The sequence below is a fragment of the Lytechinus pictus genome, chromosome 5, assembly GCF_037042905.1.
Source record: "Lytechinus pictus isolate F3 Inbred chromosome 5, Lp3.0, whole genome shotgun sequence".
In the NCBI taxonomy this organism is placed as follows: domain Eukaryota; kingdom Metazoa; phylum Echinodermata; class Echinoidea; order Temnopleuroida; family Toxopneustidae; genus Lytechinus; species Lytechinus pictus.
The window spans coordinates 22,449,725-22,473,728 of NC_087249.1; the positions used below are offsets into that span (position 1 = coordinate 22,449,725).

At 37.7% G+C, this 24,004-nt stretch overlaps 1 protein-coding gene across 1 annotated transcript; it reads left to right on the forward strand.

Moving 5' to 3' along the window:
- Positions 1-14,231: 14,231 nt before the first annotated feature.
- LOC129262266 (small ribosomal subunit protein eS6-like) lies at positions 14,232-23,174 on the forward strand. The gene is made up of 5 exons (XM_064100044.1): positions 14,232-14,340; positions 18,361-18,492; positions 19,033-19,243; positions 21,643-21,792; positions 22,754-23,174. The coding sequence occupies exons 1-5, from the start codon at positions 14,335-14,337 to the stop codon at positions 22,990-22,992; spliced, it is 738 nt and encodes a 245-aa protein (XP_063956114.1). The 5' UTR covers positions 14,232-14,334; the 3' UTR covers positions 22,993-23,174.
- The last annotated feature ends 830 nt before the right edge of the window (positions 23,175-24,004 follow it).

Consider the following 24,004-nt stretch of genomic DNA (forward strand, 5'->3'; position numbering starts at 1 on the left):
TCCCAAGGATGACAGTACCACTCTGCATTCCAGAACTTATCAAGCCTGGCTTTGAAGGAGTTTATAGATGGAGCAGAGACAACTTCATTAGGTAGTGAATTCCAGTCACGAACTACTCTAGCTCCGAAGGCATTTGTTCTAACATCCAATCTGCTTCTTTTCTGGAAGAGTTTGAAGGGGTGACCTCGAGTTGCCTCAACAGTAAAAGATGAGAAGAACATATCCTTGTCGAGCCAGTCGATTCCATGTACTATTTTAAAAGTCTGGATCATGTCACCTCTTCTCATTCTGTATTGGAGGGATGGCAGTTTTAGGGCTTGAAGTCTGTCTCCATAGTCTAGCATTGCCAAGGATGGTATGAGTTTTGTTGCTCTTCTTTGTACCTTCTCAATCTCCTTCATGTCTGCCTTGTATCTAGGGTGCCATACAGCATTTCCGTATTCAAGGATTGGCCGTACAAGGCCCTTGAAGAGTTTTGAAATTGTATCCCTATCCCTGGTGAGGAAGGTTCTCTTGATTATTACCAGTACTCGGCTAGCTTTCAAGACAGCTGAAGCAACATGCGTGTGAAATTTCAGTTCAGAATCCATTATAATTCCCAGGTCTCTGTCTTCTGACACTTCCTCAAGAGTGGTTCCATCAAGGTTGTAGTTGTAATGTAAACTGTTTCTGCCAATGTGCAAGAACTTACATTTTGCTATGTTGAACTGAAGCTGCCATTCCTTTGACCATTTGATGAGCATATCTAAATCAGCTTGCAGGGTTTCACAATCGACATTTGTGACTATTTCTCTGAAGATATTGGTATCGTCTGCATATATCCGTACAATACTCCTCACTATTTCTGGCAGGTCATTGATGAATATCACAAATACTGTTGGACCAAGGACACTGCCTTGCGGTATTCCACTCTTGACCTCACTCCAACTTGAAACTTGACCATTGATGGCAACTCTCTGTCTACGTCCTGTCAGGAAAGCATGAAACCACTCCTCAAGATTGCCAGCTATTCCGTATGCTTTGAGTTTGCTTAAGAGACGCTCATGGGGTACAGAATCGAAAGCTTTACGAAAGTCAAGGTATATTGTGTCAACTTCATGTCCACTGTCTAAGGATGAAGTCCAGAGCTCCATAACTTCCAATAATTGAGTTACACATGATCTCCCAGGGAGGAACCCATGCTGGGCATGACAGAGCATGTCATTCTCATACAAGTGTTGAATTATGAAGCCTCGGATTGTAGATTCAAGAATCTTGCCGATTACAGATGTGAGACTGATCGGCCGATAATTTTCAACAGCATTTCAATTTCCTTTTTTATGCACAAGAGTGATGTTTGCATCTTTCCATGATTGCGGGAGTGCTCCTTCTTTTACAGATTTCCTAAAAATCATAGTCAGGGGGGTACATATCGTGTCAGCAGTTTCCTTAAGTACTCTAGGATGGAAACCATCTGGTCCTACAGATTTGGAGCTCCTTAACATCTTGAGCTTATTCTTCACAGAACTGGAGGTGATGTCAATGTCAGTAAGAGTGATACCATTGTGTCTTTCCTTTAGATCGGGGACAGTTGATATTTTCTTCAGTGAAAACACTGCAGAAATACCTATTTAGGAGTTCAGCACGTTGTTTGTCAGTATCGGCAGTAAAACTCTACACATTCTTTAAGACTCCCAAGCTTCTACGGGACTTAAGTGAACTATTCGCATAGTTCCAAAAGGCTTTGGGGTTATTCTTAATATTTCTTGATACATCTCTCTCAAAGTCTTGTCTTAGTTTTCTGAGCATTTTCCTTAGTTTCTTTGCTTCAATACTAGACCTTTCAAAATTTCTCCTGGAACGACTTTTCCTATATGACCTCCATGCCCTATACTTCAGTTTGTGCTGCCTAATTGCAGTTCTAGAGATCCAAATCTTTTTCTTTCTTCTCATTTTAGAGTCAGCCTTAGGGATGTTCATGTCTATCTCAGTCTGAAATTTGGATGAGAAGAGGTCGTCCCATGCTTGATGGACATCCAAGTTTTCAAGCTCTTCCTCCCAGTTTACATCCAGAATAGCTCTGTTTATTGCTGCATAGTCTCCTCTGTGATATCTATATCCAGTTTGTTTTTTGGTTGAGATGTTGGGATACAGGTCTACATTGAACAGCAAGCACACATGGTCACTTAATCCTAGGTTTGAGAGATAAGTCAAATCACTGATCATTTCATCCTTGTTTGTGATTAGTAGATCAAGGATGCTAGGATGCTGCCCATCCCTAGTCCGAGTGCTCTCTGTGATATGCTGATGTAAAAAACAATCTCTTAGACAGTCAATAATTTTTTTTTTCATCCATAGGTTCCAACAAATGGTAGGGTAGTTAAAATCTCCTACGACAAGCAAGTGTGATGGGTTACTGCTTACAGCCTCATGGAAAAGTTTGCATAATTTATCAGTATTGGAGTTTGCCTGCCTCAAAGTGGGGCTACGATATATACTACCAACTGTCAATATCAATATAATGACTGTGGGCATTAACGGAAAGACAAGACAAGACCCCTAAACTAACACTAACAGCAACACCAACATGCCTAAACTTGGTTAAAAACACCAAAAGCTTCTGAAAATTCCACAAAGTTATGGAGCCAAAGCTATGCCAATCAAAACATAAACCCAGTGGCCCGTATTCTGAAGTCGGGTTTAACTTGGACCATGGTCTAACTCTGTGCTAAAATTATGGGAAGCCAAATGTTTCAAAATGTGATGGTGGGCCAGATCATAGGTACAATTTCATGTCTGTGAAATTGTCACTTATTGCCTTGTTCCTTGAGCTAAACCTGGATATGTTGATAGCGCTACGTACAGCTCCGAGCAATTCGTGGGCTAATCCAGTGGAAAGGATAATGAGCATTGTGAACATTGGACTCCAGGGAGTTGGTGTGATGCGACGGAAAGGGAGTGACAACTTTGAAAAAGCTATTGGTGAGTAACTTTCCACTCTTGTAATGTTCAACATTTTATATTGAGCAAAAGTCTCATACCTTAAATCGCAACAGAAACCACACATATTACTCAGATTGAATGACTTTTTTCTTTCAGGCACTGCATCCAACATGAAAGAAATGAGGAAAGGCCAAAAACAGATGAGCTAAAGCAACAATGGCATGAATCAGTAGAAACCCCAAAGGACCTGCTCAGAGACCAGATGAGGAGGCTGAGTTTGAAAGACAGACCATTCAACACATTTCTGCCAGCTGAAGATGCCTGCATTGAAGAACTTTGGGAAGTGTGTTTGCAGTTAGAGGATCAACTGCAGGTATGCAAATTTTTGTATTGTTACACCACTGATCCTGCATAAATGGAGTTTGGTACTATGGCAGTTCTAATCAATTAAGATTTAAATGCAATTGCATATTCTAATAGAAAATGGATTTTCTCCTTTGCAGAGGAACCACTTGAGAGCCAAAGACGTCCAGAAACTTGACAAACTTCAAGCATTCCTAAGTCACTGCTGTATCGAGGGTCATTACGGGGACTACTTGCATGACGTGGAAGATGAAGATGAGTTTTACCCACAATGTACTGAGTGCCAAGATCCACCTATTGTGAAGAGGCCAAACTGAAGTCATCCCATGGGCTACTTAACAAACTGAAGTCCGCAAGAGGCTGAACTGAACTGATCCCTACTTCCCTTTTTTAGGAGAGAAAAAAAAGGAGTCCCAAGTTGTTGAGGCTCAGCCTCTAGAACTTCAACACAAAATTTAGGTTTACTGTACCCAATCTGTGGTACTTTTGCACTGACTTCACTCAGTCTGTTGTTACCCCGTTTCATGTTAGGGCTCTAGAGGTTGAGCCTCAAGTTTTTTCTTTCTGCACTAAACAATGCGTCTGATTGGTTGAAATACATAATTTATTTGAGTGACAAGTTAAATGAATGAATGTGTACCCCCCCCCCTCCGCCGCCTGTGACAACAATAATTCTTGTGTAAAAATAAAAAAATAGTGAACAAAATATTGAGTGTCAGGCAGTGGCGTACCCAGGATTTTCCAAAGGGGGGGGGAGCAAAATCCGTCCGCCAAAAAATTTGACAAGAAAAAAAAAAAAAAAGGTCTTCAAGTTCAAAAGAGGGGGCAACTTGTGGCTCGTCAGGGATCAGTTGTGACTCGTCAGGGGGGCAGGGGTACGTCCCTTGCATGAGTTGTGACTCGTCAGGAGGTGCAGTCTGCCCCCCCCCCCTGCCCCTTAGGTACGTTAGTGGTGTCAGGTGAGAAAGAGACTACAGTCCCGGATCACGGAGCTTCCTATTATTATGCTTCACCGGAAACAGGTAGGAGCTTATTGTAACCAGCTCTGTGGTCACCACTGCACTGTTTAGTGGCTAGCTTTCTTTTATTCAGCACAAGAGGGCGTGCTGAGATACTTACGTAGGAGACTACGGACCAGACGAGAATAAGGAAAAATTTCCTTGTGATTTTACCCGATTTTAAAAAAAATCTTCAATTCAAGGACGATATTTGACTCATTGGACATTGGAATCCTGTTTAAGTAGAACCAAAATCTGCGTTTGGGTCAACACAAGAATTGGTAAGTCAGACTCTTTTACTTCGCGCCTTCCTACATAGAAATGACAGTGTTAGCGGCACTGGTCTCAGTCCCACCCCGTACATTTTCCTGTATGGCGAATGGTCGGGGTGAACCAGTGGAGGAGGGGAGAGTTCCCCTTAAGTCTTTTAAGAATTAAAGATTAAAAGAAACAAAGGCTGAGAAAAAAAGAGGCAATAAAAAATCAAAAGAATTTAATTACGCTCAGAAGAAAAAAGAAAGGGTTAGGGAGAGGAAAACAGACATATGATGCTCTGGATATAGTACTAGAAATATTATAGATAAGCCCAAAAAAATTGCCATTTGGAGTTTTTGGACTTTTTTATTCTTTAAACATGTTTATCTAGACGAAACGAAATTGCCAATCTGTCGAGGCTATCGAGACATGTTTACCAGAATGCATCACGAGTAGTGTTTCATCCATCCGGGTGGAAGAACCTCTATGGCTTCGTGATTTTTTTTTTCTTTTTCGATTTGTCACGATCAAACACCATTGAACGAACCAGAGTAGTGACAACAATATGCATGGGTGACCTAGGCATTTATGTCCGAAAAATCGGCACAATGTACCGTGCTGACCGGTATGATTGCATCTTTGAAAGGGCAGGGCAAGCGCAACTAGTTGGAACTGAGCTGAAGATAGCGGTTTGTTTTTGGTGAAGACTCGTTTATATGCCATTTTGACAAGAGTTACGACAAACTTTTGTACATACTATAATTATCCTTTTTTAATATTAGAAGGATGCACAAAAAAAATATTCATATATGGGCATTTTCACCACAGATGTACACAGAGGCAAAAAAATCAAGTAGATATTCATGTCAAATGCTTTATGTTTTTTAATAAAACAAGACCTGAAGTTTCTGAGACAAATTTTTTTCCGACTCTGGCAGCCATTTTTTATTTCAAAATGGCTGCCAAAGTATGGATACAAATTAGTGTTGAAAATAGTATATTGATACATATTTTGTTTTGACAGATTTTTAAAGAACAGGTTTGATCATGATGTTTTCGCCTGTGATTTAGCTTGCTATTATAACACTTTTTAAAATCCCACAGAAAGGAACACCAGTAATTCATTCATCTGATAAAAAAACATTGATGAAGTATGTGATATGGTATGTAATGTCAGTTACCGAAAACATGAACTTTTTTTTCTCATTTCCTGGAAAAGAGGATATATTATATGAAACTTGGTAGATTTCCTCTCTAGGTAACACCCCTCCCTTCTACACCAAAATTAAAGATTACCAATTAACAATGAAGCCATAGGGTACCATTAAATATATGTAATGTCAGTTACCAAGTGGAAAATGTAATGTCAGTTACCGAGATGTAATGTCAGTTACCATGATAAAACGTTGGTTACCAATATTGAAATGCAAATATGTGGTAAATTTTATGGTGAAGAAATATTGTATACTTGTTATTTAAGTCTTTCACTTTAAAAGTCACACCAGAAGGAGCTTGCTATTGACTTTTAAAAGGTATAGTTCACAAGGAATACTATATGAAATTATGAAGGAAGTTGCATTCCCATCGTGCAAAAAAAATTACTGTGAAATTGTTTTGTACATGCACTTACCAAGTACCTAATTGTTTGTATCAGACAATTTTTTGTTTGGTTTTCGGGGGGGGGGGGGGGTAGGGGGTACTTTTCCCAACCTATTGCCTAAATCTGCAACATTTTTTAAGCTTAACATTGTGATGAAGGGGATTTCCAGGGTCCCTTTTTTAGTTTCTAGGATTCTTTTGAGCATTGCCTCGCTAAAAGTAAATTCCTGGTTTTTATACCTGTTAGTAGTGTGGATGTGTGATACAATTTTGTTTTTGGTTTACAAGTATAGATGAAAAGTGAAATTTGACAGTTCTGATCAATGTTGCATGGATCTACTAAAACTGTGGTTTTTTTTTTCAATTTTACAAATAGTTCAGTTTCAGTTTAGAAGCTGGAGTTTATTTTTTGTTGACAGCTTATAAAACAAATTAGCAAAGAAAATGATTAAACAAATTATGAAGAGAATTGAAATTGCTTGCACTGACCAGAATAGAAATCAATAAAACTACATGGCTGCATGAGATTCGGGGGAGGGGTACATGTAGCCTAGGGGAGGAGACCCTTATTCATTTTGCCTTTTTTGAGGGGAGGGGGAGGTTGGAGAAGGAAAAGGTTTAAAAAGTCAATATAAAACTGATGAATATATTATGGGTGTATAATCAGAAAAATCCATGTGTACAGTCAATGCAATATTAAATTACTATAGGAAAACATGTAGCTGCTATGACCCCCCCCCCCCCCCCCCCGGAGTAAGTAAAACATACATTTCTTATCTTTGGATAATTAAAAATGTGAAGTATTATGAAACTTTTATGATTTTAAAAAGCCTTACATATAAGTACCAAGAAAATTATGCCTTTGAAAATCATAAAGCACTAGTAAATGTTAATGTGTATATTGTCAGTTACCGACTAGTAATGATAAAAATGTTCAAATCAAAGAAAGGAATTAAGAAAAAGAAAAAGTTTTTTCATTGGATTGTTCCTAAAAACTTGGGTATACTTCCCCATCAAGCTCACTTTCATGTGAAGCCCTGCACAGAAGATACAATGCAATGATTCCACACATTTGACTTCCATGTGTTATCTCTATGGCAAATTAAGTGTAATGTCAGTTACCGTAATGTCAGTTACCAGCATGGTTGTGGAAAAATTATCATAGTCCCCAAAAGACAAAAACGAATTGTTTAATATTTTGACACATCTTAACCTAGTAACTGAGGTATATTTACATATTCAAATTATTACTCTATCTACTCAGGGACATGAGATATTTCAATTTTAATGAACACCCTGAAATTGCATGTCCTTTTGCGTAATGTCAGTTACCGACACATTTTTGCTTGCTGATGCGTAAAAAAATGTGGTTACATAGGAAAACTTAGTATCAGAGTATACAGCAAGGTTCACTTTATTAACTCTATCAAAAGCAAACTCCCATCATTTGTTGTTTTAGAGATACACACAATGAAAGGTGTGAAAACATTGTGCTGTGTAATGTCAGTTACCGTGAAAATGCCCATATGTATACCCAGTTGTTGTGTGTCCGGACAGGTTGTGTGTCCGGACGATCAATTTTAGAAAGTCATTCTGAAAAAATTACAAGCGAAGTTTCATCAATTTTTAGTACAAAATGTTAGGAAATATTATAGAGAACAAAATAGTAGATGATTAAAACTATTGAATTCACATTTTTAGTGTAATCCAAAGACAAAAAAGAAGGCTTCAAAAATATAAAGTGTCCGGACACCCGACCCCCCATCCTACATGTATACATCATATTGGTAATAATATCATTATGTGAGAAGTGAGATTTTTTATTATTAATAGAGTCAATGGCGACAATAGTCAAATATGACTAATCGTCACTCAAACCAACATAAGAAGAAGAAGGTCACCGGAGGAGGAAAAATCGGTGAGTTTTTAGTCATTTTTCATATTATTTTCAGCAATTAGATCATATTTCTTATAATAAATTTATGTCAAGTATCACACTAGACCAAAAGCTTCGGTCTCTGTTAGTGTTATGTTGGTTGTTCAGCTGAACTCCGTTGGCTTCACTCACCAAATGTGTACGAGGAGAAATAAAAAATAATAAAAAAAATGTTAAAAAACTCCTCGAAACAGACGGCTGCCAGCTGTCTAGTAATAATACTAGTAGTATCACACCTGATCTAGCTAGTTCGATAAGGTCATGATGTTTGGGGTGAGGGAAGGGGAGGAAAATAGTCGATGTTTTTTTTGGCCATGCTAGTGACGTGTATACACCCGAGAACGAGGTTATTTATAATATAACCTCGTTCGTAGGAGGAGTACTACTACTGGGAGTACTGCTACCGTCGGTGAATGGGGATATTTACACTTAAGTTACAGTAGGCTAATGACCAGTAGAGGCGCACGGCCAATATGGGAGACTCTCTCCAATAGGGGAGACAATCTCCCACATTGGAGACTTGCTTTGCAAAAGGACAAAAGAAACAACACCAACAAAAACATGATTTTTTCCACCCAAAATTTTGTCTCACAGGTCAGAAGCCCATTTGTTTTGTGTGTGATTGACAACAAAAATCCTTATCAAAACAAAAGTAGACGGTGAATTTTTAAAGTAGACGGTGAAAAGGGGTAATTTTTCATGAGGAATCTGCTTATCACATTTTTATTTGCCGCCAAGGTAATCCTTTTGCAGCAAATGTAAACAAAGGAAATTGATCTCCAAAACTGGAGACTGTCTCTGAAATTGGATACCAAAATTCTTTACAAAAGTCTCTGATATTGGAGATAATCTCCCACATTGCAGACAGTCTCCAATATTGGCCGTGCGCGCGCCTCTACTGATGACAATGTAATGAGTAAACATAAAATGTCAGAACTCAGAAATTGTTGAATAAATCCCCAGAAACGACGGTTATTCCTGTCTAACCTTAATTTTGTTTGGGGATTACAGTAAAATGTCAGAAATTGTTGAATAAATCCCCAGAAACGACAGTTATTCCTGTCTAACCTTTTGTTTGTTTATATTTTTTTTATAAACTTACTCTGAAATTGCAGTGTATGATAAAGACTTCGTCATTCGAACCGATGAACTTGCACGTCAATTCATCCATGTTCGCCGACAGGAGTTGGAATCTCTCATTGTCTTTCGGGAAATGAGCTTCTAAAAGCTGGAGTTCTCTCTTCAGAGAGGCAACACACGACATTTTGTGGCTTTTAAAGGTAGCTACGACAGCGTCAAATCACGGTCTCTGTCATTTGCAGCGGCAGAAGATCCCCTTTCTCTGAGTGCGAGAATTAAAGCGACGATCTAAACAAAAGTTCCCATTGAATCGCATTGACTTTCGTGAAGATGGCGGAGAATCGTTCAATTATAAACACAGAGGGAGCTTTTTAAGAAACACGGCACAGTACAGCTAGCTGGGCCTGAAAGTATTATCTTGCATTTTCTTTGCTTCAAAGGTTGATAGCCAGGTATCAGTAGCATGAAAATATTATCAAACAAATCATGGGTGGTGCCCCACCCCTCGAATTTCAAATTCTGTATAGCAGCATATGTGAGAGGGTAGTATAATCCTCCCGACCCCCTCCCGACCCCCTGCATGTAGATTATCATCATACTTAGTTTGTTAGCTTAATTGTTAATCCATCTCTACGTAATAGAAAATCCTTTCCCCTACAGAGGAATTTGGAGATGAGCCTATATAAAACAGGACTCACTTAATTTATTTTCTGTGACAATAAGCAAAAAAAAAATCCATCATCCCGATCCTATTGATACTCTTTCCTTCTTGACGGCCCACTTTTTTTCACTTTTCAACTCACTTTTATTGCTCTCGTCATCTGTCCCCTGTTGCATATTAAGTGGCATTACATTCGAAATAGCCTATCTTCCATTATTTCTCTAACCGATTCCATAAGATAAAAGCAAAATTTATCAAACTAAACACTACAAATTAAAGTGTCGTGACAAAGAATCGTGTTTGTTTCTGTAAGCATTTAAGCCAGTACAATGAGCAGAGGCGTGCACCAGGAGGAGCGGGGGTGTTTCTAGGCCCTGGAACGATTTTTTATTTTACAGTGCTGATTAATTTGAAAAGCAAAAAAATACAAAAAAAAAAGGTTTCACTACAAAATGATGGTCTTAATGGTTCCGAGAAATTTGGCACGCAAAAAAAAAAGGTTTATAAACAAAACGTAGGTCATGTTGGTTGCAGTTCTCCATTTTATCACACACACCTACCAGGATTCAAGGGGGTGCAGTTGCCCATATGGAGAATAATACACGCAGCACCCCATCCAGGATCACCGCTTCTAGGCCATTATTGTTTTCACATTATGAAAAGTGATGCTGTCTTACCATCTAATAAGCTTGATATTTTTAGCCTTTTCCATTAATGCGTCGAAAAAGAAAATGAATTGATCGAAGATCCCATTTCATTTGCCTTTTTAGTGGGCCCATTTTCGTATCAGATATAAGTTGCCTTTTTTACAAACCGCTCTTAATTTTCATCGAGATCAGCAATCTCCTTATAATTTGCGTTCATGTGATTGAAATCCCTTTCAAAAGTGTTTATTGACCCATTTAGCTTTTTTTTCATTAAAGAAATTATGATGAAAGTCTGCACTTTGTGACTCTTTTTATTTTTACTCTCATATGTGCAATTTTCTCCGATGTTTGTAAACTTTTTCCTTCTTTTTCATCCATTTCCCTTCTTTCGCCCCTGGAGGGGGCACATGTGCAGTGCAGAGAAGACACAATTGGGTGAATTTTATTCAATTGTTATATATGCCTAAGGGGTTTTAAGGCCTTTCATCTTACTTGGGTGGCAAGAAAAAATGACTGGGCCCCTCCCAGTCATTTTCCTTATATACCTGGCCCGTTCTATTAGGTCCTTCGCGATACAGTGACCATCCCAGAAGGAAAAACCAGTTCCACTGGACCAGTTAGACCAGTAGAATTTTAACTGGTAACTCTGGAAATTGGAACATCGGTTTACTGGTCTAACTGGTCATACTGGTCCAGTTAAAATTTTACTGGTCCAGTTAAAAATTAAACTGGTCTTGAATTACTGGAATTTTATACTGGTTTTGTTTCTGGTGCTTGTTACTGGTTTCACTGGTCTCCATACTGGTCTTCACAGCTGGTCTTTTACTGGTATTTTCTACTGGTCTTCGAATTGGTCCTCGAACTGGTCAAACTGGTCCTCGTACTGGTCTTACTGGATCAATTTATTATTTTCATTTGGTTTGTTATATACCATGGTCAGTGAAATGTGATGGAAAAGATGGTTAGTAAATTAATCTTTCTGCTGTTATTTTAAATGTGATACATGAAATTACACATTTTCATTGTGAATTAGTTCACACACTTATTTGGAAAGTTTTTAAACAACAATGAGTGCCATTGTAAAGATATTCCATTCTAAATCCTGATTTTTCTTTTTAAAATAGGAAATATGCAAATGAGGTAAACCACGTGATCAGCATCATCAGAATTACTGGTATTACTGGTCTTGACCAGTACAATTTCAAACAATGAATTACTTTAGACCAGTTGACTATATCAGAGGAATATATCTTGCTTTGATCTTTATCATAATTAAAGGAAATAATTATTTTAATGATAATGTTAATACTAATTGGTAATTATGATATTAATAATTATAATTACAATATCGATAACAATGATAACAGTAATAAGAATAATAATAACAATGATCATAATAATCATAATGATAATAATTATGATAAATATAAGAAGAATGATGATAACAATGATAACGATAATAACTTTCTCTGAATTGCAAGAATCATTTTCCATAATTCGTGATGATCTGACTTGAAATAAAGTCATTATTTATTGGACCAGTAACACCAGTTTGATGAAAAACAATTTAACTGGTATTACTACTTTGCTTCAACTGGAACGCAATTGTTTGAACTGGTCTCCAGTTGATTTTTACTGGTCCAGTTAAAAATCAACTGGTCCAGTAAACATATACTGGAAACCAGTAAAAATCTACTGGAAACTATTTATTGGACCAGTAACACCAGTTTGATGAAAAACAATTTAACTGGTATTACTACTTTTGCTTTAACTGGAATGCAATTGTTTGAACTGGTCTCCAGTTGATTTTTACTGGTCCAGTTAAAAATCAACTGGCCCAGTAAAAATATACTGGAAACCAGTAAGATTCTACTGGAAACCAGTAAAAATTCTTACTGGTCTTACTAGTTTTTCCTTCTGGGATGCTCTTTCTCTCCAACAGACCAGATTTTTCAAGGGGAAGAATTGTCTATACCTTAAAACAATACAAAAAACAGAGTTGTAATTAATTATAATAATAATAACAACAATAATAATAATTAATAATAATAATAATAACAATAGTAATGATAATAATAATAATAATAATAATGATAATGATAATGATAATGATAATGATAATGATAATGATAATGATAATGATAATAATAATAATAATGATAATAATAACAACAATAATAATAATAAATGAGATAAGCGGCAGTAGCAAATTCTTATTAAAAAAAAACACCCTTTTTATATTGGGCAATCTTTTACTCAATCTTTTAGCGTATATAGAAAGGTAGAAACTGCATGGCGTATATATCTGCGGAAAACCTCTTACAGGAGAGATAGTACGATAATTCAAAATTCGGTCATGAGAGCTGGCGTTCATCTGTGTTGGTTGAAAAAAAATAATACATTCACTTTTGATCTCAACACATGATAAAAATCTTCGAGAGAAAATTGTGTTGAGATAACACTTATAATATTTTGTTGAATCATAATTTTGTGATTTTCGAACCTTAAAGTAATGTATGTTTTATTTCAAAATTTCAAAATATTTATATTTAGATATATAGAGTAATCGGAATAACAATCGGATAACAAAATAAAATAAGGAAGTTATTGAATTTTAAAGTTAATCAATATTTTGTGGAAATAATTATATCCACATCGTCATGAATATTCATTAAGTGGGCTGATGATGTCACATCCCCACTTGCCTTTTTCTTATGTTATTATACGAAATCATAAATGTTTCATTTTTTTCATACATGTGTAAATAATGAATATTCATAAAGACATGCCTAGAACTGTTTCACCGCGGAATAATGCAAATCTTTAATTTGTTATCCGATTTTGATCAAATTTTCAGCATTTTGCTTTGTGAATTTTACTCTATTTATTGAGATAGAAATACCTCCAGCCTGGACCATCCCTTTAACTTTAAATCTGATAGCGCCATTTAGGCCTAATCCTCTTGAAAGGGATTATGTATCTCTGATTAAACAGACAATGTGAGCGCCAGGTCCTAAGCAAATTATGTTTCATCGAATTATAACAAAAATCTTATATTCCCCCTTTTCTTTTTGACTATGGCTCTCTTTCTTTCTCCCTCTCTCTTTTTTTGCCAGCCGATGGGGGGGGGGGGGGGGGGCACGCATAAAATTTGAAGTTGAGATGGCATATTGGGCAAAATCTGTAAAAAGTTGCGAGGTAGCGAGCAAAAATTCAGACATTGGTCTTTTGCAGGGGCCGCGGAACGGTTTTCAAAGTGGGGGGGGGGGGGGGGGCTGAGTCAAAAGTGGGGGGCTGACCATGCAAAAAATCACAATCCTATGGTCACTTTTACATTTTTGTACACGGTTTTGGAAAAAAGTGGGGGGGGGGGGGGCTGAAGCCCCCCCCGGTTCCGCGGCCCCTGTTTTGGTTGCTTGCTTACAAACACTCGTGCTTTCTAAGCAATCAGGTAAAAAAAAATCTCCACCACCATCATTACAAAAATCAAATTTTGTGATAGATTTTGACATGATTTAGAGAATAATATTTCACCCTTCACTCTTCCTTTCCTTTTTCTTGGTCGTAATTTTTTTTTTTTTTTGGGGGGGAGGGGCGCCTCACGCTCCCCCTCTCCCATCTATACGTCACTGCGGGAAACTAACACAGAAAAGTGAGCGCCACAGAAAAGTGGTATGCGCTCAGCACATAGAGATGTATAACGTTATTAGTATATAATTATATCTCTATGCATGGCTCAGCATAACTTCGGTTCCAAGCCTAGCGTGCCTGAAAGATAGGCTAGTAACATACAAAATTTAATACGGCTAGGCTGTGTGCAAGACTAATCTTTCTTTTCATGCAATGTCTACGTTCTTGTAGGCAACAATCAAGATGAAGGTAAATGAAATGAACTCTAACATTCATACTTCTTTCCCAATCTGACAAATATATTTAATAACATAATCTTATGTCCTATATGATTCCCAAGAAATGAAGTAAAACTGTGATTTTGTACCTACAGTATCTAGATTAAATGGATTTTACACCCTATCGCAGTCGAATGAACAGACGTTTCGTACTGGGCGCACGATTGGACGTGTGCTGCATTGCATTTGCAGCGGGATATTGCTGTTCTTCCTGTTCATGATTCATGAAATCATAAACTCGGAGAATAGTCGCTCACGTTGATATACATGTAGATCTAATGATGATACTGATTCAAATCTGTGTCATTGCATTAATGTTGTAACCCGCACCCGTTGCCGTACGGGTTAACCTGCCGGTATGCCCCCGATCGCGGGTTGCGGGTTCATTCTCAAACCCGCAGACCGTCAATCATACGAAAAAAAGGGAGAAGTAACGACGCATAATAAAAACATTAACAATGAAAATTGAGTTAGGATCATGTGCTTCTCATGTGGCGGATTCTTTCAGAGACGTAGATATTTCCTTTAAAAAAATGCTGGCATATTTTTGTCTTGTGAACAGTGAACAGGACTGAGTCTGAGACAGTTCGACATAAAAAATACATTGAGACATTTTTAAAGAAGAATTCATTAAAAAAACGAGAAAAATGTTATGAAAAGATGGGAAGAGCTTACGGCCATGTTTACGTCGCCATCTTGATTTCTTTGTCTTCCGCTTGGCGAACATTTTTCTAGTTTTTTTAATGAATTCTTTAAAAATGAAATCGATATCGCAGAAATGTCGGAAATGAAGTTGAATCCCATGTAGGGCCTACATGATTTAGGGCTAGGTCCTAGATCTTTTAGAGGGAAAGTAGAAATCTCAGGGGCGAAAGTTTCAGGTTTTGTGGCCGTATGTGCATGACTATGCCTAAGCGTCCCAGGCTTCAATGGGGAGTAAGCCTAGGCTTATGTAGAGTAGATGACTTACTCCCCAGCAGCCTCCAAGCTAGGTGTGCAGTGAATCAAATGTGACTGAGTTGTGTGATGTGTGTGTGACTGAGTGAGTGACCTTCGTTGTGACTCTCTGAGTCTGACTCTGTCATGTTTGTGACTGGTGGATTCAATGTCTGACCTAACCCAGCAGTAGAGGCGCATGGCCAATATTGGAGACTGTCTCCAATGTGGGAGATTATCTCCAATATCAGAGACTTGTGTAAAGAATTTGGGTATCCAATTTCAGAGACAGTCTCCAGTTTTGGAGACCAATTTCCTTTGTTTACATTTGCTGCAAAAGGATTACCTTGGCGGCAAATAAAAATGTGATAAGCAGATTCCTCATGAAAAATTACCCCTTTTCACTGTCTACTTTAAAAATTCACCGTCTACTTTTGTTTTGATAAGGATTTTTGTTGTCAATCACACACAAAACAAATGGGCATCTGACCTCAGTGAGACAAAATTTTGGGTGGAAAAAATTGTGCTTTTGTTGGTGGTGTTTCTTTTGTCCTTTTGCAAAGCAAGTCTCCAATGTGGGAGATTGTCTCCCCTATTGGAGAGAGTCTCCCATATTGGCCGTGCGCCTCTACTGCCCAGGGTGCTCCGCCCGCACAGCGGTCGGGAGCCCAGGGGCTTACCGTGTATTTGACCATACTCACGGAACTAGTGTGATTTATGGTCTAAATATTTCTCCAAATGTATTGTGAAAACAGAAATTATACACTTACCACGATTATTTGGGTGAAGGTCTAACGAGTGGCAGTTTCCTGACATCGGGGCTCAGACTGGAACCTCAAAAAACGAAAAGTTCTCTCCTTCTACCCCAGTCTCGATCGGCCATTTTGTTACGATTCATAACAAAAATGGCCGATCGAGACGGGGGTAGGAGAGAACTTTTCATTTTTTTGAGGTTCCAGTCTGTGCCTCGATGTCAGGAAACTGCCACTCGTTAGACCTTCATCTATATAATCGTGGTAAGTGCATAACTTCTGTTTTCAAAATTTATTTGGAGAAATATTTAGACCATAAATCACGCTAGTCCCGTGAGTATGGTCAAATACACCGTAAGCCCCTGGGCTCCCGCCCGCTGACCATGTGTCCTGTGCCTGGTTCTATCAACGACAATGTTATTAATGCCAGACATGCCAGAAGTTAAGTGCAATGGCTCTGGCCAGAGCCATTGCACTTAACTTCTGGCATGTCTGGCCAAGTACAATGGCTCTGGCCAGAGCCATTGCACTTAACTTCTGGCATGTCTGGCATTAATGTAAACAGTAGAGGTGCTGGTCAGAAAATTGGGATCGTCCTTACAGGGACTGTCACAGACTTAGTTATCAAGTCAGAGCTCCACACAAGAATTCAAGTTGATTCACCTGTCAAATGCCGACTTTAATTGAGTGAGCTTGTCAATGTAAACATATCAGGTTTCATAACAAGATTATTGGAAGACGGCAAGTTATGAAAAATAGACTGAACTGTGGGAATGGAATTGAGGTCACTGAATCTATTTTTAGCACTCTCAATCCCGGTAATTTCTGTCTATGTCCCGCAGGGCCAGGGGTTAGTGAAAAAAAACACGTCCCCATAAACAAGGACAATCTCATATCCTTGTTTTCTGGGACAATCCCAATTTTTGTACCAGCGCTTCTAGTCTACTGGTAAAAGACAAAAAATGGCTCTCAATTTTTTTTTAAATGGCTCCAAAACAAAGTAATTTCAATGCTGACACAGCCTGACTAAGTGAGTAAGTCTGTGTAGCTCAGTCATGCCTCGCCCTCGCCTCGTGGCATGCATGGCAGTGCCCCTTCTCTGCGCGCACCGCATTGTAATGTGTATCTGTGGGGGTCGTTGAAAGAAGGATCTTGACTTGAAAATTTGAGAGAATCTGTCACCTAATAAGCAGGGAAGATCAGCTTGTTGTAAACGGTCAGGTAAGTTTTGGGTAAATTTGCTGGCTAGCTTCAGGAATTTACCCAAAATTTACACGGCACTTCCCCGACCGTGGGTAGAAGCGCATGGCCAAAATGGGAGACTCCAATTCGTTTTGCTGCAAATGTAAACAAAGGAAATCGGTCTTCCAAACTGGAGACTGTCTCTGAAATTGGATACCCAAATTCTTTACAAAAGTCTCTGATATTGGAGATAATCTGTCTCACGGGAGACGGTCTCCCATATTGGCCGTGCACCTCTACTGACCGTTTACAACAAGCTGGAAAGATCACCTGCCATCCCAAAATTTAAATTATGCCTGCAAGCAAAAATTGTACTATCTGAACAGATCTAGATCTACTGAAAAACAAATCGCCCACTCTTCTCCAAAATTGTATGTTTTCATGCGTTCAGGAAACGACTTCAGTCACTTAACTGTCGCACGCGCACTCAATATGTCCTAAATAAAATTCCTTCGTTCCTTTTCCATCTGCACATAAATAATCTCACCACGGTACCACCTGACTTTTCTCATCTTTTCTACTGGATGATCTTTACTTGTCGTCTTTACTTTTACATCTTTAATGGAAAAACATTAACATTATCCTGAAGAATTTCCCTTGCATTTGTCGCTTCTATTAAATGCAATTTTTGTATAATTGTAGCTATGTATGCATGTGATCTAGAACTCAATGCAATAGTAATATGCAAGTTCTATGTACTATTTTATTTGCCAATGACAAATATTTTTGCAAAAAACAGTAACATTAGGAATATCATAATATGAACCATATTATGAACATTGAATTGTTGAAATTTAGTCAGTGGTTTAAAATAAATAAAACTCACTTTATGGTGTTTGGTATTGCACATATTGCTCTAAATGAAATGAAATAAAATGTTGATGAATCCATAGAACAAGCCAAAACTCTAGGACTTGCTATAGATGATGATGTAGGCATCCTTAATGGGTTAAGAGAATTTGTACCTCAAAATATTATTGACTTTGAATGATTATAATGCATTTTATGTTGGTGGTTTGATATATATTGCATAAAGTTTTCTGAAAACTTATCATTTTCAGCTGAATATAAGCTATCCAGCTGTGGGCACCCAGAAGCTCATCGAGGTCGATGATGAGCACAAGCTGAGGGCATTCTATGACAAGCGTATGGCCCATGAGATGAGCGCTGAGTCTCTTGGAGATGAGTGGAAGGTGAGTTCCTTTCTTTTTACCTGTTTATATGATTTTATTTTTATGGCATTCTCAAGATCTGGACTATTTTTTCATGCAATGAGATATAGGTAATTCTGCCCAAGTAAATTCTTATATGGGAAGTATATAAACATACATTTTGAACAATCTGGTCTAAAAAAGAGCTTTGAATTAAGTGAACATTGCCTTGTGGAATGTCAACATCATTTTCTCAGGCCTGACATATTGTTTGCCTAGACCTTAAGGAGATTATGAAAAGCCAGATTGAAAATGTGATCTTGAAAAGGTGATCTCGTTTTGTTATTTCTTATTCTAACAGTTTATTCATTTCCGGGGGGGGGGGGGGGGGGGGGGGGGGGATACTTGAGCTCTTCACCGGTTCCGTGTTGATATTCTGAATCAAACTTGTATTGGTCTTCGTGTTCAGCTACATGTATGTTCATATGTTGTGCGAACATTTCCTCATCACATGACTATATAACTGTTTACACAGCCTTGTTGACCTTTAAATGTTGTGCATGATCGGTCACTGTCTTTCAGGGCTATATTGTGCGCATCAGTGGAGGAAATGACAAGCAAGGTTTCCCCATGAAGCAAGGTATCCTGACCAATGGACGTGTACGTCTTCTCCTCAGCAAGGGCCACTCCTGCTATCGTCCAAGGAGAAAGGGAGAGCGCAAGCGCAAGTCTGTCCGTGGCTGCATTGTAGATTCTAACCTCTCTGTTCTCAACTTGGTCGTCATCAAGAAGGGTAGGTAACCAAATCGTCTGTTAAATCCAAGCAAAGTATAATATACAGTGCGTCCCACAAAAAACGAAACCGAGATTTATCGATGATTTATCATAATTTAATCATAAATACAATAGACAAATGACCTACCATTGTAAAGCTTAGAATCTCCTCTTTCATCTGAAATTACTTAGATTATTTCTCATTCATGCATGAGTGAGCAAAAACAATTTGAAGAGGGGATACCAAAAAGTCATTTGGCGGGCTGTATCTGGGTTTCAAAAAGAAAACCACATTTCTAAAAGGTTCAATATCTGCTCTTTAATTTGATACCTCAATTACAGAAAATGGTCAAGAAAAAAGAAAGTTCGGGTTATTTGAAATAAGGCTTGAATTTCAATAAATTCATACAGGCTAGCGTTCAAACTCACTCGACACTCCGTTTTGTTGACGATCAGCCATGCATGAAGTCTTTTGTTAACCATGCGATAGCTTCTGTGGGAAACCGGTGAAAACACGTTTATTTAATGAAATTATGGAAATACAAGCATTGTTTCGAGGGAGCATAACTTTTTTACTTCTTGACCATTTTTTGTGATCAAGGTATCAAATTAAAGAGCAGATATTGAACTTTTTAGGCATGTGATTTTCTTTTTACAATTCAGATACCCCCCGCCAAATGAGTTTTTGGTATCCTTTCTTCAAATTGTTTTTGCTCACTCATTCGTGAATGAGGAATAATCTAAGTAATATCAGATGAAAGAGGAGATTCTAAGCTTTACATTGATAGGTCATTTGTCTATTGTATTTGTGATTAAGTGATGATAAATCATCGCTAAATCTCGGTTTCGTTTTTTCTGGGACGCACTGTATAGAAGTTGGAAACTTTAACTTAGATACCCTGTGTTTTTTTTCTTTGTATGTTCTATTGAAGTCAATCAACAGACCGAATTTGAAGTTCAGTACTCAAACACTTCTAATGACAAACACAAAATTAAAAGAGGAGTTTATCCCAAATCTAACTTGTGATGAAGCTTATTAGAAATGCTAACCTTGAATGCCATTTATATGACACAATGAGAGGATTGTTGGGAAGTGGCCTTGTGCTATGTTTTGTGCTCAGGTTAGGTTGGGTTGATTAAAAAATCAAAAGTTGAAGGTTAGTTTTTATTATATTAGCAGGCCTAAAAGACAAATACCAGTTGTGGTAACGATCTCAAAATGAGTTTGAACAGAATCCAATGAAATTACCACCAAAGTGTTTGTATGTATAAATAAAAAATATGTGGCAAACAGCTCAGGAAAAAAATGTGTAATTGTCGAGAAATGAACAAAATAAGCACGGAATTCCATCCAATGTTGGGTATTTTTCGAAGCAATAATAATACACTGACCCACATGTGCTTTTCTGTGTTAGTGATCAGAATTATCGATTTTGAGCTAAGATTTCACGATTTTACAAAGATAAGTTTACATCAATGTACCAGATCAAGATGTATAATAATAGTTTGACAATTAACCTTGAATTAAAAGACTTTCTCATGAAATAATTGTTTGCTGCAACTTCTGTCTTCTACCTTTTAAGGGGCACTCCGTGCTGAAAATATTTATATCTAAATAAATAGAGGAAAATCCACAGAGCAAAATGCTGAAAATTTCATCAAAATCGGATAACAAATAATGTTATTGAATTTTAAAGTTTACCATTTTGAAAATAGTTATATGCACGTCATCATGAATATTTATTAATTGGGCTGATGTCATCCCCACTTTGCTTTTTTTAATGTTATTACATGAAATCATAATTGTTTCATTTTTTCATACATATATGAATAATGTGTCTCCTCTATAATGAAATGAGTTGCAGCAATTAATGTCTAATGAACTAAATCAGTTGACAATCCAATTTTTTCAGTTCTTGGTAGAAAAAATTTGATTAAACCTAATTTCATATAATAAAATACAAAAGAACAAGTGGGGATATGACATCAATTTGCTCATTGAATATTCATGAAGACATGCCTAGAACTTATTTTACCAGAATAATGTGAATCTTTAAAATGCCATAACTTTGTTATTCGTTGTCCGATTTTGATCAAATTTTCAGTGTTTTTTTATATTTTTCTTTATCTGTTTAAATCATATTATTTCCAGCCCAGAGTATCCCTTTAAATATATATTTAGGGAAAAGCAACTTTTCCACAACTTGCCTTTCTATTAAAGCAGAATTGAAAAAGTAAAGGGTGCACCAAATCTTCAAGGCTAATGAAAGGGGCATTTGAGGCCAATCAATAGGCATTCATTGCCTTGGCCTTCGATGGGCTTGGATTAATTTAAGCTGTGCATTAGTTATACTGCTGGGTACAGTAAGGTATTAGATTTCCTAAATATTAAAGTATGACCATCAATTTGCTTTACAGGCGAGGGCGAGATCCCAGGACTTACCGACAAGTCCATCCCCCGAAGGTTGGGCCCCAAGCGTAGTGGCAAGATCCGCAAGCTCTTCAACCTCACCAAGGAAGATGATGTCAGACAATACGTTGTCAGGCGCCCACTCCCAATGAAGGAAGGTAAGTAATAAAACAAATAATAGTTGGTGAAAGTAATTGGCAAACTAACACTTCTGAGGTGAGTTACAGTGTAGATGAAGAATCTTTCCAAATTGAAGATGAGGAAAGAAGAAAATGAAAAATTCATATCTTATTCGAAACAGAAATCTGAAATAGAAATACACTGAAAATTAATTCTGCCCAACATGTTATTTGAACGAGACAAGAAAAATTAAATGGAGCTGATTGTGATATGACTTGCTTGTTATAGTAAAGCGCCCTCTGTGCCGACAAGTAGTGTAGTGCATGATATGGCAGCCTCCTTTGCAGGAGTTGGCGATATTGGATGGAAAAATGAGTTGTGACATGCTAATCCTGCTTATGATATCATTATGGTTCACAAATCAATCGTGTTTAAATTTGGCTCATTTGGGAACATGAGAATCCAGGATTCTTTTTAGTTTTCTGTCTTCCGTCCGTCAGAATTATGGACTCAGAATGGTAAGATTCAATGGGAATCTGGAAAGAGGAGTTTCTGACAGGCTTGGCCATTTTGCCTATGTGGTACTAATCTTTCAGACAAAGCCTATTCTAAGTCCAATTTCTCCTTGATGAAACAAGCTCATGTATTCCCCAAGAGTTGGACCAAGTCAGATTCACATTAGTGAAAAAATAGTGTGCACATCATTGGTTTCCTCATGTACATACTCTCTGGAGTTGTTTGAAGCGAAGCAATACTTCTTTTTTTGAAATATGAGGTTTCAATTTGAGATGCATGAATGATAAAAAAAAGAAAAACTTAAGGCTCTCTGTTGAATTTTATGCAGAATCATTTAGGGAAGTTGGCATTTAAATTGAGGGAAGTTGGTTTTAAAAGAGGAATGTGGATAATAAATGATGGCTGGATAATCAAGGTCTGGTTAGAAATGAATGGGATGCTCTATAATATCGATACGGTTTTATCTGTATTCTCTAAATCCAGGGCAAAAGACTACCAAGTACAAGGCCCCAAAGATCCAGCGTCTAATCACACCAGAGCGTCTTCAACGTAAGCGTCACAACGTTTCCATCAAACTCCGCCGTGCTAAGAGGAACAAGGTTGAAGCCGCCGAGTATGCCAAACTCCTCGCTCAAAGGCAGAAGGAAAAGAGGGATGCCGTTCTCAAGCGCAAGAGGTCTGCCTCTCTTCGCGAGAGTGCCCGCCAGTCCCAGAGCAAGTAGAGAACAGACCCGCCCTCACACCCACAAGCAGAAAGACCATCACAATTGAAATCAAACAACTTCAAATGAACTGCTGGAAAAATACCAACCACATATCAAATATTCAGCTGTCCTTCTTGTACATGGACATAGTGAAAGAAATAAACAACTTTCATCAGCCTACATAGGCAAGCAAAAAATCACTTCTGGCTGGTATCGTGTATTTGTATGCCTCATTGGTATAGGAAGTATGCATGCTGATGAATAGTTTAATGCGAGAAGAGAGAAATTATAGAGTAGAAGAGGTAATGTTAGTGTAATGTTATGGTATTGAGGGTAAGAGAAAGATGTGGGTGGAGATATTCTACTAGTTTGTAAGATGTACAAGAAATGTGTCCAGAAAAGTATTGTAATTCCCTTTTTAAAGTCCCAGACAGATGAATATTTACTAATTCCAATAGCTTTGATAATAGATGGGGTGAACAAAAACATGAAAGAGAAAGTCAACCTTGAAATAATTTCAAATTGTTTCAAAGAAGAAGAATAAAACTTGTTGAATCAGACGTGCATATCGATGAGGTTTTCATGAAAATTCTAAAGAAATTACAGATACCTGATTTTGTTTCTTTTTAGTTTTAAAGGTAAATGCTTCTTTTGGTAACGATATCAAAATGAGTTCGTACAGAATCCAATGAAATGACCACCAAAGTGTCTGTATAAATAAAGCGCATGTGCCAAAGGATTCTGGAAGAAATTGTGTAATTGCTGAGAAATCAGCAAATAAGCACAGGATTCGGGTAGAGAGTCGGGGCCCGACGCTCAAAGCAATAATTATACACTGTCCCACGTGCGCTTATCTGTGTTGGGGAAGTTCAGTCTGAACATTTTTCAGCGTAGATTTCAAGATTTCACAAAGTTCAGTTTATGTAACTGTACCAGATCTAGATCCTCGATGATATACTGATAATTAAGCCTGGTTTTACAGACTTTCTCATGAAATCAGTGTTTACTGCAACTACTGGAATTTCTCTTT

Coding starts and splice junctions, on each gene's coding strand:
- LOC129262266 (XM_064100044.1), top strand. Junction 18,493..19,032: donor CTCTTGGAGATGAGTGGAAG/GTGAGTTCCTTT, acceptor ACTGTCTTTCAG/GGCTATATTGTGCGCATCAG. Junction 21,793..22,753: donor CCCACTCCCAATGAAGGAAG/GTAAGTAATAAA, acceptor CTCTAAATCCAG/GGCAAAAGACTACCAAGTAC.